General features: G+C 39.1%; 1 protein-coding gene across 4 annotated transcripts in view; it reads right to left on the bottom strand.

The window, feature by feature from the left end:
• sulf2a (sulfatase 2a) overlaps positions 1-13,814 on the bottom strand; it is a 43,237-nt gene that overhangs the window by 8,271 nt on the left and 21,152 nt on the right. For 3 of the 4 annotated variants that reach the window (XM_067431735.1, XM_067431734.1, XM_067431737.1), the window contains exons 2-6: positions 3,994-4,232; positions 3,331-3,570; positions 3,075-3,226; positions 1,366-1,535; positions 329-479 (exon numbers count right to left, since the gene is read on the bottom strand). In XM_067431735.1, the coding sequence (XP_067287836.1) occupies positions 329-479; positions 1,366-1,535; positions 3,075-3,226; positions 3,331-3,570; positions 3,994-4,174 (894 nt within the window). In that variant the 5' untranslated portion in view covers positions 4,175-4,232. Of the gene's footprint in view, positions 1-328; positions 480-1,365; positions 1,536-3,074; positions 3,227-3,330; positions 3,571-3,993; positions 4,233-6,027; positions 6,366-13,814 lie in introns of those variants that run through there. The other variant, XM_067431736.1, reaches the window with a different exon arrangement.

Genomic DNA, 13,814 nt, shown 5'->3' with positions numbered 1-13,814 from the left:
TTATCATGCATATGTTACCACTATTTTATTTAATTTCTATGTAAAGCACTTTGAATTGCCATTGGGTATGAAATGTGCTATACAAATAAACTTGCCTTGCCTTAAATTGAATTCTTCAAATGACTCACTCATTCAGTCACTTACTAGCATAACAATATAACCTGCAGAATGAGTCAATGAAAAATGCGCACTACTAACAGACAGACCGGCCGAGTGATAAAAACGTCAGTACTTTCAGCACTTACAACGCCACATGGACAAAAACGAATACGTGTGCACTTAAAATATGACCTATGTGGTATATTGTAAGGTTATTATGATCTTTGACCTTCTCAACGCTGTCATCCACTGAAAGCAGAGTCTGCAGCCTTCTTCTCTGCAACATATTGGTGAACTGCATGTGCACAGGCTTCATGGGTCCAGTGTAACGCAGGATCCAGTGCTTGTCTGGGTTGGGGGCTTGGTTGTAGCTTGGTGTTCTGTGTGGGACATTTTAGAACTTTTATAAGCTGTTTTCTGTGCCATTGGAAGAAATGTCACTGGTTTTATGCACTTTACCATTTATGAAAAAAACTTAACATTATTGCCAATGAAATTTAGAGTCATAGTCCTAGTTTTTGAACATAATTTGAGATTGCAGATTAAAAACTGTTATTGTTCTGAAGTCATGTTTCATATTGAAATAGTCCAATGCATTGCAATCATACTTCGTAAGTCCTGTTTCATATTGTAATTGGCCAATGCATTGTCATGCTTTGGTTTGCACTGTTGTTTTTGAAGGTTTGGTTTGCATTAAGTTAGCCTAGCATTAAGTTGCTTTGTAGAAACAATTTCATAACACGTGTTTCGATAAAATAATTTGCTAATTTAAAACAGAAAATAACTGCAGCATAATCAAATACTATAAGGCCTACTACAAAGCCAACAAAACAAAAATAACAGTACATGAACTAGCAATAGGCTTTATACCGCCAATGGGACCTGTGAATGAATACTTATGAAAATAATAAATCATGGTATTTTAATAATAGCACTGTATCTCTCTTGAGCCTACTGTATAGGGTCATTTGTCAGAGGCGCTACGGAAACAATTACTGTACATAGAAAGACAGAATACATAATCAAACCTCTGTTCCTAGAATAACCCAAGTCAGAAATATTAGTTCATTAAAAGTAGCTAGTGTGTAATGAGAATAGTGGCCACAGTACTATACAGTGAGAATTATTTAATAGGATGTCGTATCTCAGAACATTAGGCGCAGAAGACTGAAAAGTTGAATGAGATTTATGAAGCTGTGAACTCATGCAGACTGTGAATTCTCCTACTGTGAGTGGGTGCGAAAAAAAGGATCAAGAGAGCCTTACATGTGTTGAGATGCATTGGGGAAGGCGCTGCTGTACTGAGGTGCTGCGTCCTCCGGCCCATGGGGGGCAGCGTGGCTCAGGACCATCATCACAGGCCTGTGCGGATACATCCTCTTTGACATACGGAAGTAGTTGATACTGTCGTTTGTGATTACATCAGTGAGATAGTCCTGTAAAAAAAAGTAATATTAAAAGGAAAATCTGTCCAATACAAGAATGTATCAATGGCATGTATTTAATAAACACACTGTTCAAAAGCTTGTGGTCAGCAAGATTTTCTGATGTTTTTAAAAGAAATCTCAGTAACACTTTACAATAAGGTTTCATTCGTTAACTACTTTAGTTAACATGAACTAAGAATGAACATTTTAGTTATCTTAGCTGATGTTAATTTAGGCATATTAGCATGATTTTTATTTTACAATATGCAAAAGATTATATTTAAATACATTAATAATTGAATGACACTGTTAAAGGCGATCGTAGCATTATATAGCGGCACAGTTAATCTTCAATAAACATAAGAATAAAGGAAATTAGCATGCACAGTTAAATAATCCCCAATATCTAAACCCTCTAAAATCGTCCGACAACTGATATGTGACCCTGGAGCACAAATCAGTTAGCCTAGAAATCTAGACGCACCCTAGCGGCAGCAAATTTAATTTGCCCGCAAGTGTGGTCTAGCAACTCTCAATTCCTATCTGAGCTGTATTCCTCAGAATCTGGACGGCCCAATCACATCGTGTAGGTAGGCTATAGAGTCGGCGGGCGGGGCCATAATGACGACGGCCGAGTTGCGTTTGCGTGCTTCTAGTAACACAGTCTTCTAGTAAACACAGAAACTGGCGAAAGGCGGCGGTCTTTCGAATCAGCTCTGCCCGCGCCTCCAGAAGACTTGGAGTTAAGCTTTCCTCTGAGAAAAGAACAAAGAGCGGCACTGAAGTCATTCTTAAAAAGGGAAGATGTGTTCGGAGTTTAGCCGACCGGATACGGTGAATGTTTAATCAGTCAGCGAGCTCCCCTTCACCGTCGTTGCTCCGGTTGGTGTACCGCTATCCTATCGCGTGCAGAGGGAGTTTGAAAGACAACCGTTTATCCCGCCCCTCAGATTGAGCCCTGTCTATGGTGAGTTTCCAGACCAAACATCTTGATGTGGGTCTGGCTTGTCAGGCTACAAATCAGTCGCACGTGTATATATTTGTGGCAATAGCCAACAATGAGACACCCATTGTATGGGTCAAAATGATCGATTTTTTCTTTTATGCCAAAATTCATTAGGATATTAAGTAAAGATGTTCCACAAAGATATTTTGTAAATTTCCTACCGTAAATATATATAAAATGTATTATCATTTGTAATAGGGACTTCATTTAGACGACCTTAAAGGCGATTATCTCAATATTTAGATTTGTTTGCACTAAATATTGTCCTATCCGAACAAACCATATATCTATGGAAAGATTATTTATTCAGATGATGTATAAATCTCTATTTCAAAAAATGTACCCTAATTAATGGTTTAGTGTTCAAGGGTCACTTTTGATACCAATACATTGTGCATCCCTAAACATGTTGGGTAAATAGGCTACTGTGAATGAGCTGAACAGATATGACTGTACTACACTTGGTCTACTGTATATAGTAAATACATGAATTTCATCATACAATGCTTAGTCATGTTCTTTGAAAAGAGACAGCAGACAACCTTAGGATACGCTGTGCCATGCTTTTCTCGGATACCGTTGCGGCACAATGTGTAGTTGTAGAAACGAGAGTTCTTCACCAGTGCTACCCATTCTCTCCAGCCAGGAGGCACATAAGAGCCATTATACTCATTCAGGTACTTCCCAAAAAAGGCTGTAACGTAAATGTATTATTTTAAGATCAAAAAGCAACTTAACTGAAAGAAATGTATGAACATAATTCAGTACTGCATACACAGATACATGCTCTCTACTAACCTGTCCTGTAGCCTGAATTGTTAAGGTGGACGGCAAAAGTGTGTGGTTCATGGTGGGCCTGCCAGGACGGTGACGAGCAGTTCTCGTTGTTGGTGTAGGTGTGGTGGTTGTGCACATATTTCCCAGTCAGGATGGAGGATCGAGAAGGGCAGCACATCGGAGTGGTGGCAAATGCATTGGAGAAGTGGGTGCCGCCCTGCATCATTATGCGCCTTGTTTTGTTCATGGCCTGCATGGAGCCTTTAGGGAAAAATGAGGAATATATATGTAGATTCCAAAAAGAGGGAGACAGAGAAAGAGAGATCCAGATTGTTTTATGTAACAGATGCTTGACCATAAATTTACTTCCTAAAAGGATTTGAATGAAAAGCCTGAACAAAGACCAGCAGTGAGGCCATTATGTTGCCACTTCAGTGATTAAAGTGCCAAAAATCGAGTAAAAAAACAGCATGTTTGGCACAATGGACCTCAGCAGTTGGCTGATGCTACTGGACTGAATGTGTAAGATGCCCTTCTCCAGAGATTTGAAGTAAATGATATGATAATGACTCATAATTGTGAATTATACTCTGCATAGAGTCATACGTGATGTCACACTGCGTACATATTCATAAACAAACAATACAAACCACATACAGAGAGAAATGTAAATAGACAACGCACCGAGTTCAATGTCTTGGTCATCAGTAAGAATGAGAATGATGTTTGGACGAACGTTTCGCCGATCCCTCTGAAGACGAGACTTCAGCCTCTGGCCAGAGGGGTGCATGGTTCCATCCGAGGGGCAGAGGAACGTCAGGATGAAGGCAAGGAGAAGGGTGGCCGGTCTCCACCCAACTGCCATGACTTTACCTGTCTTCCACCTCCCACACTAGTTAGTAAGATCACCGATTCTTCTGAACCTGGAGAACAAAACAAGAGAAACTGTCATTTATACATTATCAAACATTTCATATCAAACTTTTATTTTTAGGTCAAGTTAATATTATAAAAAATATAACTTTTCTGCTTTCTGATATCAGAAATAAGGATTTTGGTTTCACAATAAATGCCTATTCAGATAGAAGATTTTTTAGCATTCAAAAATAATGAAGTTATAATAAGTTATATTAGACCTATAAAATACCTAATATGACATCCTTACCAAGGATGTATATTTGAAATCAGTAATATTGTGAAACACTAATACTGTGAAATATTATTACCATAAAAAAATAACAGTTTAAAATATGATTTACTCCTGTGATGGCAAAGTTGAATTTCAGCAGCCATTACTCTAGTCTTCAGTCAGTGTCATATGATCCTTAGGAAATCATGTTAAAGAAACATTTCTTACTATTATCAATGATGAAAACAGTTGTGCTTCTTTGATGAATAAAATCGATTTTTCATATATAACATAAAAGTCTGTGTTTACAATAAATAAATCAAAATAAATATAATTGTGATTAATCGATTTTACAGGCCTAAAATATTGAACAAGAATAATGATTTTCAGATATCTAACATTAACTCGAAATGGCATTTCCTTGACACACACACACACACACACACACACACACACCCACACACATGCACCCCTTCTCAAATGACCCTTACTTCTTCTCCTTTGGGCTTTCGGTATCCCGGGCAGAGTAACCGAGGAGCTTGTCCATATAAATGATCTTATTTATGATGCGTGGCATTAATTAATCATTAATGATGCATAGAGACCGACTCATTCCCGAAGTGTAACGATCGGATGAGTTGAACACATGGCAGCTGTTGTGGATGATAATGACAGCGGGCTACAGGCCAAAAGGAGTCAGAGAGAGGGTGAATGATACGGGCCAAAGGCTAGAAGAGTAAAGGGTCATTATTAGAGAAAACAATTGGGTGTTAATGAATTGGAATAGGGAGGGTTCTTGACGTCTGATGCAAATTGGTTATGGAAATGTGTAGATGCATGTTTAGACTGACCTCACAGCCAGGGTTGGGGCAGTTGTTTTTTTTAATGCAGATAAATGCATTTTGAAAGTTAATAAATCTGTTTACTTTTCTATCCTAATTATGCACAATTATATTTAATTGCATTTTACATTGGTTTCCCCTAATGCCCATGCCCCCATCATAACAGACAGATTAAGAAACACTGGTTTATTGAATATTAACTAAATTTGTTGAAATAAGGTGAATTTGCTGCCATAATCACAACCTGCTACCAGTGTTTTTGATTCACTGATGCAGAAGAGAAACATTACAAGATTAAAATTGCAGTCAATTTACCAAATCAGTACAAGCGCAACACACTTCACCTCTAACACACCAGAATTATGTGATAAAAGCCACAGCAGTTGTTCTTTGTCCTCAGGGGAGGTCAAACAAAATAAGTCTAATAACTGATAGTCAAATACAATGGAAGAGTTTTGTAGCTTCTCAACACAGCATTGACCCAACACACCACCCACTGTGATGGGTAACTTTCAGAAAGAAACATGAGCTAAGACAGGAATTACTGTTTGTTTTGGAGACCACAGGAAACCATTTCCCTCAGCGTCATCCCATGAAACTTAATTCCACATGGAAGTATCCTTCTCATGAAACGCCATGCTATCTTACTTACAGCTTATATTGTTTGAATTCAGACCACATAGGTTAAAATAAAAGAAATATGAACATCCTGGCGATTTCCAGCTGTTCAAATTCATCCTGTCTTACCTCGGCACGGTCAAGGCCGGACGTTCTGTAGATCCAGGCACCCTGTGCTTTTCAGGGCAGAGGTGATCACACAAAGTTCACCCTCCAAACCAGCAGCCAAAACTTTCTGTAAGAGATGCCTTGAGGGTCTCCCACTGCTCATCCCTGGACCTTCTCATCTAAAGTGTGTTTTTAATCTTATCGTATATCTGACAGCTTTCTCTCCTCCATCTAAGCTCTTCTCGTCACTCTCAGTCTCTTTCTGTTTCTCTCGACATCTCCTCTCATACCCTCACAAACACTCACACAGCTGCATTCAGTCCATGTTAATTCCTGTTCTCTCCTCCGTCATTGTTCTCTCTCAGGGGAATGGATGAGGTCTGACCTTGGGGGTCTCCTGTTTTAAATTCTCTTGGCTGCTCTGTTTACCCCGGGCCCCTCCTCTCCTCCTTGTCCCTCTCCAGGACTCATTGCTGGCAACTGATAAAAACAACAGCTTGAGAAAAGAGTTAAATCTTAAATAGCTCTAGCTAGACAAACAGGAGATGTTTTTGTCACAAAAAGGAATGCTAACATTCTTAATTGCGACATATTGATCGCTGGAAATTTTTAAACAGTTGCATGGAAATGGGAGCGCTATATCATTCGGTTTTTAAGGTTCTACATTACCGCCACACTAGAGAATAATTTATGACAAGGGGCTTGAGTTCAAATCAGATGTTCCGTCTCTGATAGCGTTTTGCTTGCCAGCGTGTCCTGTAGCGCTGAGCTCCTGTTATTGCTGCTGTCAGCCTTTTTCTCAGCTTGCCTTGTAAATTGGGATGACATGATATGGCATGACAAACCTTGGGATATAATAAATGTCAGAAGAAAAAAAATGAACCTCGGTAAAACAATTTTAAACCAATCAAATATCATTCGAATGTTGGTGAAAAAAGCAATAACATTTCTCAATTTTGAGCTAGCTGTGAAAGGTACATTTAAATAAATAAAAAATCAAAAGCAAAGATATTGTCTTTTTTCCTATGTTCTACAGAGGACGGAAAAATGTTGCAATTCAAACAATACATAAAACTAAAATTACACATACATATTCACACTATAAAAGAAGTCAATATATAGCTGGTAAGAAAAAGATATGTTTGTATTAAGAAAACTTTTTTTTTTGCAGTGTGATATTTAATTGTCTTTTTATTAGCTTAAATATCAGACCAAAAAAAATCAGACCAAAGAAAAGTGTTCTTTCTGAACGATTCATTGAAAAAACACAATAATGCATTTTACGGGAGGTCTTGTACATGGCGGAACAACATAAACGGCTTTAAAGCCATTTGACACAGGTGAAATAGAGTGCACTTGACCCAACTCACATGCCCTGGGCCTCTCAAGTACTGCCATCACTCTACTTCCTGCCCTCATAACTATGCTGGCATGGCCTGGGGAATGTGCGTCCACCCTCCAATTCAGTATGCAAACTTTCCAAAGTCTCCTTGAATTTGCCAACAGCAGCTGGTATTCAGATGCAAATGGTCTGACAAGCCTCTTTCATGGGGAAGACTTTTATCTCTGCCAGCTAGTTTAAAGTGTGTGTGTTTGGGGGGGTATGTGGATTCTCCAGTTGAATACTGTACATCAAGCCCTTTGTGGCAAACTGTGGCCAAAGGGACTTGCGTCGGATTTGGTCAACATCAGTATCCATCATTCCCTACTTGTTTGGAGTGGAACATACACGCCATGGCATCTACAACAATTGATTTGCGCATTTTAATGATGGCGTGAGCAGTTGCAGAGGGGCATTTTCCTTGGACAGATATTTAAAACATAATTATCAAGCAAATGGTGTTTTCTGCTTTGATCAGCAGTATGATAAACAGACGAAAAGCTGCATGTAAGCACTGTGTGAACACAGAGGGCTTCTGAATCATATGTTTAAACTAATTAGAGTGGTCAGAGTGATCACCTTAAGTCCCTTAATCGTCGCTGACATGTAACCCTCAGATTTACATTACAAGACTATGCTGACATTACAAGACTAGCCGACACACGGCTCGAGAGCTTTTCTGTGTAAGACTATTTTTAATTTCACTTTACTTTATTTCACTAATTTAACTTCGACACTATGACAATACAACACCATAAACCCGAAAAATTGTATTACGCCACAGACGAGCGCTTCCGCTTCTCCCAGTCATGTGTGTAACGCAGCACTGTTTTATTATATTAGATACATTATTTGTGTGTGTTGAAAGTTGTTATAATGCAACTCTGTACGTTCGCTCGGCGAGTACTATGAGACACTTGTTGCACACTGCAGTTAGCTAGATCGATATGGTAAACATGGTACTTGTGATACAATAACTGTGTTGAGCTATATAACAATGATTTTTTTTTTGTTCACTGTAAAAAAAAAATCAGGTCTCTAATTGAACATTTTCTATAACTGATCACATCTAAATTTTTTGTGAATTAAATTGCACCAATTCACAGTAATTCAATTTGGCCAACTGAAAATTTTTGATGTGATCAGTCACTAGAACATTTTCAATTGGGGCCTACATTTTTTTTTTTTTTTTTTTTTTTTTACAATGTTCTTGGAAACATTTTGCATGATGTAAGTACACAAGTCAACAAAATATATAACATTATTTGGCATGATTTTTTTCCTTGTGTAAGGTTATATACAATTTCACAACTTTGATGCTATGACAATACACCATATACCCTAAAATTCGAAAGCAAACTTGACTTCTCTTTACAGCTCAAATAACAACCAGTGCTTTCATAAAATTATCCAGTTCACTTCCACAATAACAACATTTATTTTTGCTGCTTCTATTAAAAAAAGAAAAGAAAAACAAGGGACAAAAGACTTGTTGAAATTAATTTCCGTGGTAATTTTGTTGGTATTATGCCACAAATGTGGTTGTTTGTGCTGTATATTGAAATCAGAATAATATAAACGGTCTAAGTATATAAAAGTGTAAGTTTTAAAAACGTACCACTTTAATCCATCTTCCTCCAGCTAGTTAAACTGATATCTGATATATTCTTTGAACTGATATCTGAGTGATTATGATTTCCTCTTCTGTTTTATCTTCAAACAACACCAAAGAAACTTCAGAATAAGCGGTAATCTTCAGAATCGTCTGCTTGTTATCATAGTGTCTAATAATGAACAGATGAAAAGCTACGTTTTGGTGCTTCCTCTGAACACAAATTATGCTGAACAGGGAGGAAAAAATAAGCGAAATATCAAATGCATCAAATAAGAATCTTTAAGGTGATGTCGATATATTGTACTTCCTCAAATAAGCACTTTTATAAATTAAATGTACACTAAAAAAAATAAGCCTTTTTTCAAGATTTACACATTTCAATTAACAGTAAAATTCCATTAAATTGAATTATTTTAACATTTTCATGAACATATTTTAATTTAATAATTGATTAAGGATTGTTAAATTGTTTAATGTAAATATGTAACTATGATTCAGTTCAGTTTGATGGATTTTTACAATTTATTGAAATGTATAAATCTTAATGTTTGAGTGTACTTACTTATATATAGGTGTACTTATATAGTCACGGTTATGGTTTGGTATAGGGTAATTATGCATAATTTACTGTCCATGTAAGTACTTGAAGTACCTTAAAATAAAGTGTTACCTTTTATCTGACTGAAGTGTGTTTTGAAATAAATATATGCGCTGTTTGTTATATGAGGACAGGAACCCAGGGTACTGCTAATTGTTGTTGGCCCTACTAATTACAGCCTCTAACCGGTGACTGATTAACAAATGATACGTACTCCTGCCGTCAGGAGCAGAGGAATCCAGTTCCTGTCCTCCGTATCTGTCGCCAACCATATGGCATGCACTAAGCAAGCGTGGTGGTCCTGAACCCTGTGGCCAATGGGGGATATTTGTAGGGGTCACCCTTGAGTCTAAAGCCACTTTATCGCCCTCCGTCTGTCCTGTGACAGAAAGACAGAGGGGCCACATACACTGGGGTTCAAAAGTCTAAGAACGAAGATGGGAAACTTGAAATAAAAATAAGGAACAATTCTGCCTTGACACAAACATGGGACACCCCTTAAAAATCAAATTAATAGAAAACATTTTTTTAACTCTAATTATTATGTAGATAATATATGGACAGAATTGGAAAGTAAATGCTAAAGATACTTATTCTCCTGGACCAAAAAATGGTCCTCACAAACTAGGAGTACTGTGATTGTGCCTCTAAGGGTTTCATGTGGACCCTAGATATATGGGTCTTAACAAGCAACTGGAAGAGTTTCAAGTTTCAACCTAAAAAAAAAACATCTTCCACATCTATCTGCCAGGAAAATCCTTCAAGATTAGTCTTCATATATAGCACTGGTTCCACTCATCCTGTTCTGACAAAAGGAGGAGATGGAATAAAAGTTAAATGAGAGGGGAGAGTGACAACCGGTTACTTCATTTACAAATTTTAAATGCAGAAGAAGTTGTACCTTAGATTCTTAATGGTAGAGAAACAGAGCGGGACTGCTCATCAAAATGTTCATCACATTAAAACCATAAGTACTACAGTATCCATATTAAAACTCAGAATAGCATATAGAAATACATTAATGTTCTTTGTATGCATGTAACATCTACTTTGAATCTGTAGTGAAAGATTAGTTTGTTTGTATAGAACACTTAGTATCCTTACAATCTGCTTTCTGCCATGCTACAGGATGCCAATATACGTCATTTATTTCCTTTAAATGACTTCCAATTTTTCTAGTCTGCTCTAAATGGCTTGGGGGAGAGGGGAAGGGTAATGGCCCTGGCTTAATGATGATTACAGACAATATTGGTTTCTTATTTCAGCAAGCTGGCTCAGTGGTGAATACAAAGAAACGCATAAATCTTTATGTTCACACAGCAAAATGCAGTGTGCATCATGCCTCAAACAGAAATAATGTGCATCACTTCACCAAAGTCAATGTAATAAATTGATAATGAAAACAGCCACAAATGACAAAAACTATTGTTACTCCTCTGGTTCTACTCACACAACTCCAAGCAGAATTCCAACCTGTGATTCCAGCATGGGAAGCAAGCGCGCTAATAAAGATGCTACAGACCGCTGCCTCTAGCATCAGTCGCTAGTGCATCTCGAGACCAGGGGAGTGAGGTTTTACTCGCACAGCTTGTACTAGCTGGCCTCCGTTACACTCCCCACCTTAAACCTTACACCCCAGCAGGGAATTTTGCAACTAAAAGAAGCCTAATAACGTTCAAACACTAAACAAGGCAAAATTTGGGCTGTCAGTGAAAATTTAATAGACGTCTAACTATAGCCCAGGAATAGACTAGTCATCTAAAACATGAGGATGTCAAAGAAATGAAACCAAACATCAGAGAGTTAACTTTGCATAAATGATGGAAAATCATACATCAAGTTATTTTGGCAAAAAAACAACGTGTAACCAAATTCAAGGTTATTTTGGGTAGAAGAGGGTTACTCATAGCCAAACTATATCAGGTCTATAGTTAATCGAGACTGTGCAATGATGGTTATTGCTTGCTGGGTTCAAACAAATCAAGATGTTTGGTCTGGAAACTCACCATTGACAGGGCTCAATCCGAGGGGCGGGATAAACGGTTGTCTTTCAAACTCCCTCTGCACGGTGTGCACGCAATTGGATATCGCTACAACCAACCAGAGCAACGAAGGTGAAGCGGAGCTCGTTGACAGATTAAACTTTTGCTGTATCTAGTCGGCAAAACTCAGAACAAGTGAGAGGAACCACGGGAGTGATGTTGAGGAGTGCGGGGAACCAGGGGAGTGAGGTTGAGGAGTGAGGGGAACCAGGGGAACCAGGGGAGTGAAGCTGAGAAGTGCGGGGAACCAGGGGATTGAGGTTGAGGAGTGAGGGGAACCAGGGGAGTGAAGTTGAGAAGTGCGGGGAACCAGGGGATTGAGGTTGAGGAGTGCAGGGAACCAGGGGAGTGAGGTTGAGGAGTGAGGGGAACCAGGGGATTGAGGTTGAGGAGTGCGGGGAACCAGGGGAGTGAGGTTGAGGAGTGAGGGGAACCGGGGAGTGAAGTTAAGGAGTGAGAGGAACCAGGGGAGTGAAGTTGAGGAGTGAGGGGAACCAGGGGAGTGATGTTGAGGAGTGAGGGGAACCAGGGGAGTTAGGTTGAGGAGTGAGAGGAACCAGGGGAGAGAAGTTGAGGAGTGAGGGGAACCAGGGAGTGAGGTTAAGGAGTTAGGGGAACCAGGGGATTGAGGTTGAGGAGTGCGGGGAACCAGGGGAGTGATGTTGAGGAGTGAGGGGAACCAGGGGAGTGAGGTTGAGGAGTGAGAGGAACCAGGGGAGTGAAGTTGAGGAGTGAGGGGAACCAGGGGAGTGAGGTTGAGGAGTGAGAGGAACCAGGGAGTGAGGTTAAGGAGTGAGGGGAACCAGGGGAGTGAAGTTGAGGAGTTTGGGGAACCAGGGGAGTGAGGTTGAGGAGTGAGAGGAACCAGGGGAGTGAAGTTGAGGAGTGAGGGGAACCGGGTGAGTGAGGTTGAGGAGTTTGGGGAACCAGGGGAGTGAGGTTGCGGAGTGAGGGGAACCAGGGGAGTGAACTTGAGGAGTGAGGGGAACCAGGGGAGTGAGGTTGAGGAGTGAGAGGAACCAGGGGAGTGAAGTTGAGGAGTGAGGGGAACCAAGGGAGTGAGGTTGTACTCGCACAGCTCATACTAGCTTGACCCTGTTTACACTAGCTCTGAAAAATATTTTATTAACTAAAATTAAAATGGTTCAAATGGAGAACGAAAAACAAAACAAACCAGTGTTGCTCTGCCAACAAAAAGAGTTAAACGTAGAGGTGTTTTGTTCCTGTATAAATTACAAATTGGTCAAATGAATGAATGAATGAATGATTCAATTTCTCACTCATTCAGATTTACAGTAGTTTCTGAATGAATCAGTTTTTTGAACAAAGCAGTTGAATTAAATAAAATTAAATCCAATACAAACGAGTACTTTTCCCAAGAAAAAAATTGAACTAAAATGAACTAAAAATAATCTGGAATTGGAAATCAAAATACACAATGAAATAAAAGCAGAAAGCTTTTAAACCAAGGCCCTCTCCAATCACTGAAACCATCTTCAGTATTCCACCCACAAAGGAGCACTTGCACCTCACAGCAGAAAGTGTAATTATCACATCCAACGCCTCTGACCCCTGTGGATTCCAGCACACGAACATTAGCAGTAATTCACAAGGGCTTCCCACTGTCAGTGTGGCCACTGTGGGGATTTTCTAATCTTCGTTGGAGATGGTCCCTGGGGATGTGCGGCTGGTTGGTATTTTCCTTTTCTGACTTTCCTCATTCTAATCCTCTTCTCCTTCTCCCTTCCTTCTCTTTGTGGTTAGATTAGCAGGCTTAGTGGTAGCCCCTCCAAAATCTATACATGTTACAGGCCTCATTGCCAAAAACACACAAGGGTTTTCAGAACGGCAGGGACGGATGGGAACTTGAAAAGAGGAATTAGACAAGGTCTGATGCCCAGCACACTGACCCGAGTCTTCATAAGATCTTATCAGATTTAAACTGTTTTAATTGTCTATGGATAAAAGTAAGAAAAAGTTAATGAAACATGAACTTGAAGTTATGAAATACAGAGCTTGAAATGTTACACTGTATGGAATTAATAAGCTATTTTTTCCTCATAAGTAAAAGCACATCACATCAAAATGTTGAGAAGTGAACTTACATAAAATCTAAAAACAATGTGGAATGAATTTAAATGAACAGACTTTAAACAGCTTCTTTAAAAAAGA

The sequence above is a fragment of the Pseudorasbora parva genome, chromosome 22 (genome assembly GCF_024679245.1).
Source record: "Pseudorasbora parva isolate DD20220531a chromosome 22, ASM2467924v1, whole genome shotgun sequence".
In the NCBI taxonomy this organism is placed as follows: domain Eukaryota; kingdom Metazoa; phylum Chordata; class Actinopteri; order Cypriniformes; family Gobionidae; genus Pseudorasbora; species Pseudorasbora parva.
The sequence above is the reverse complement of the archived record's forward strand: the minus strand, read 5'-3'. Positions and strand labels throughout refer to the sequence as shown.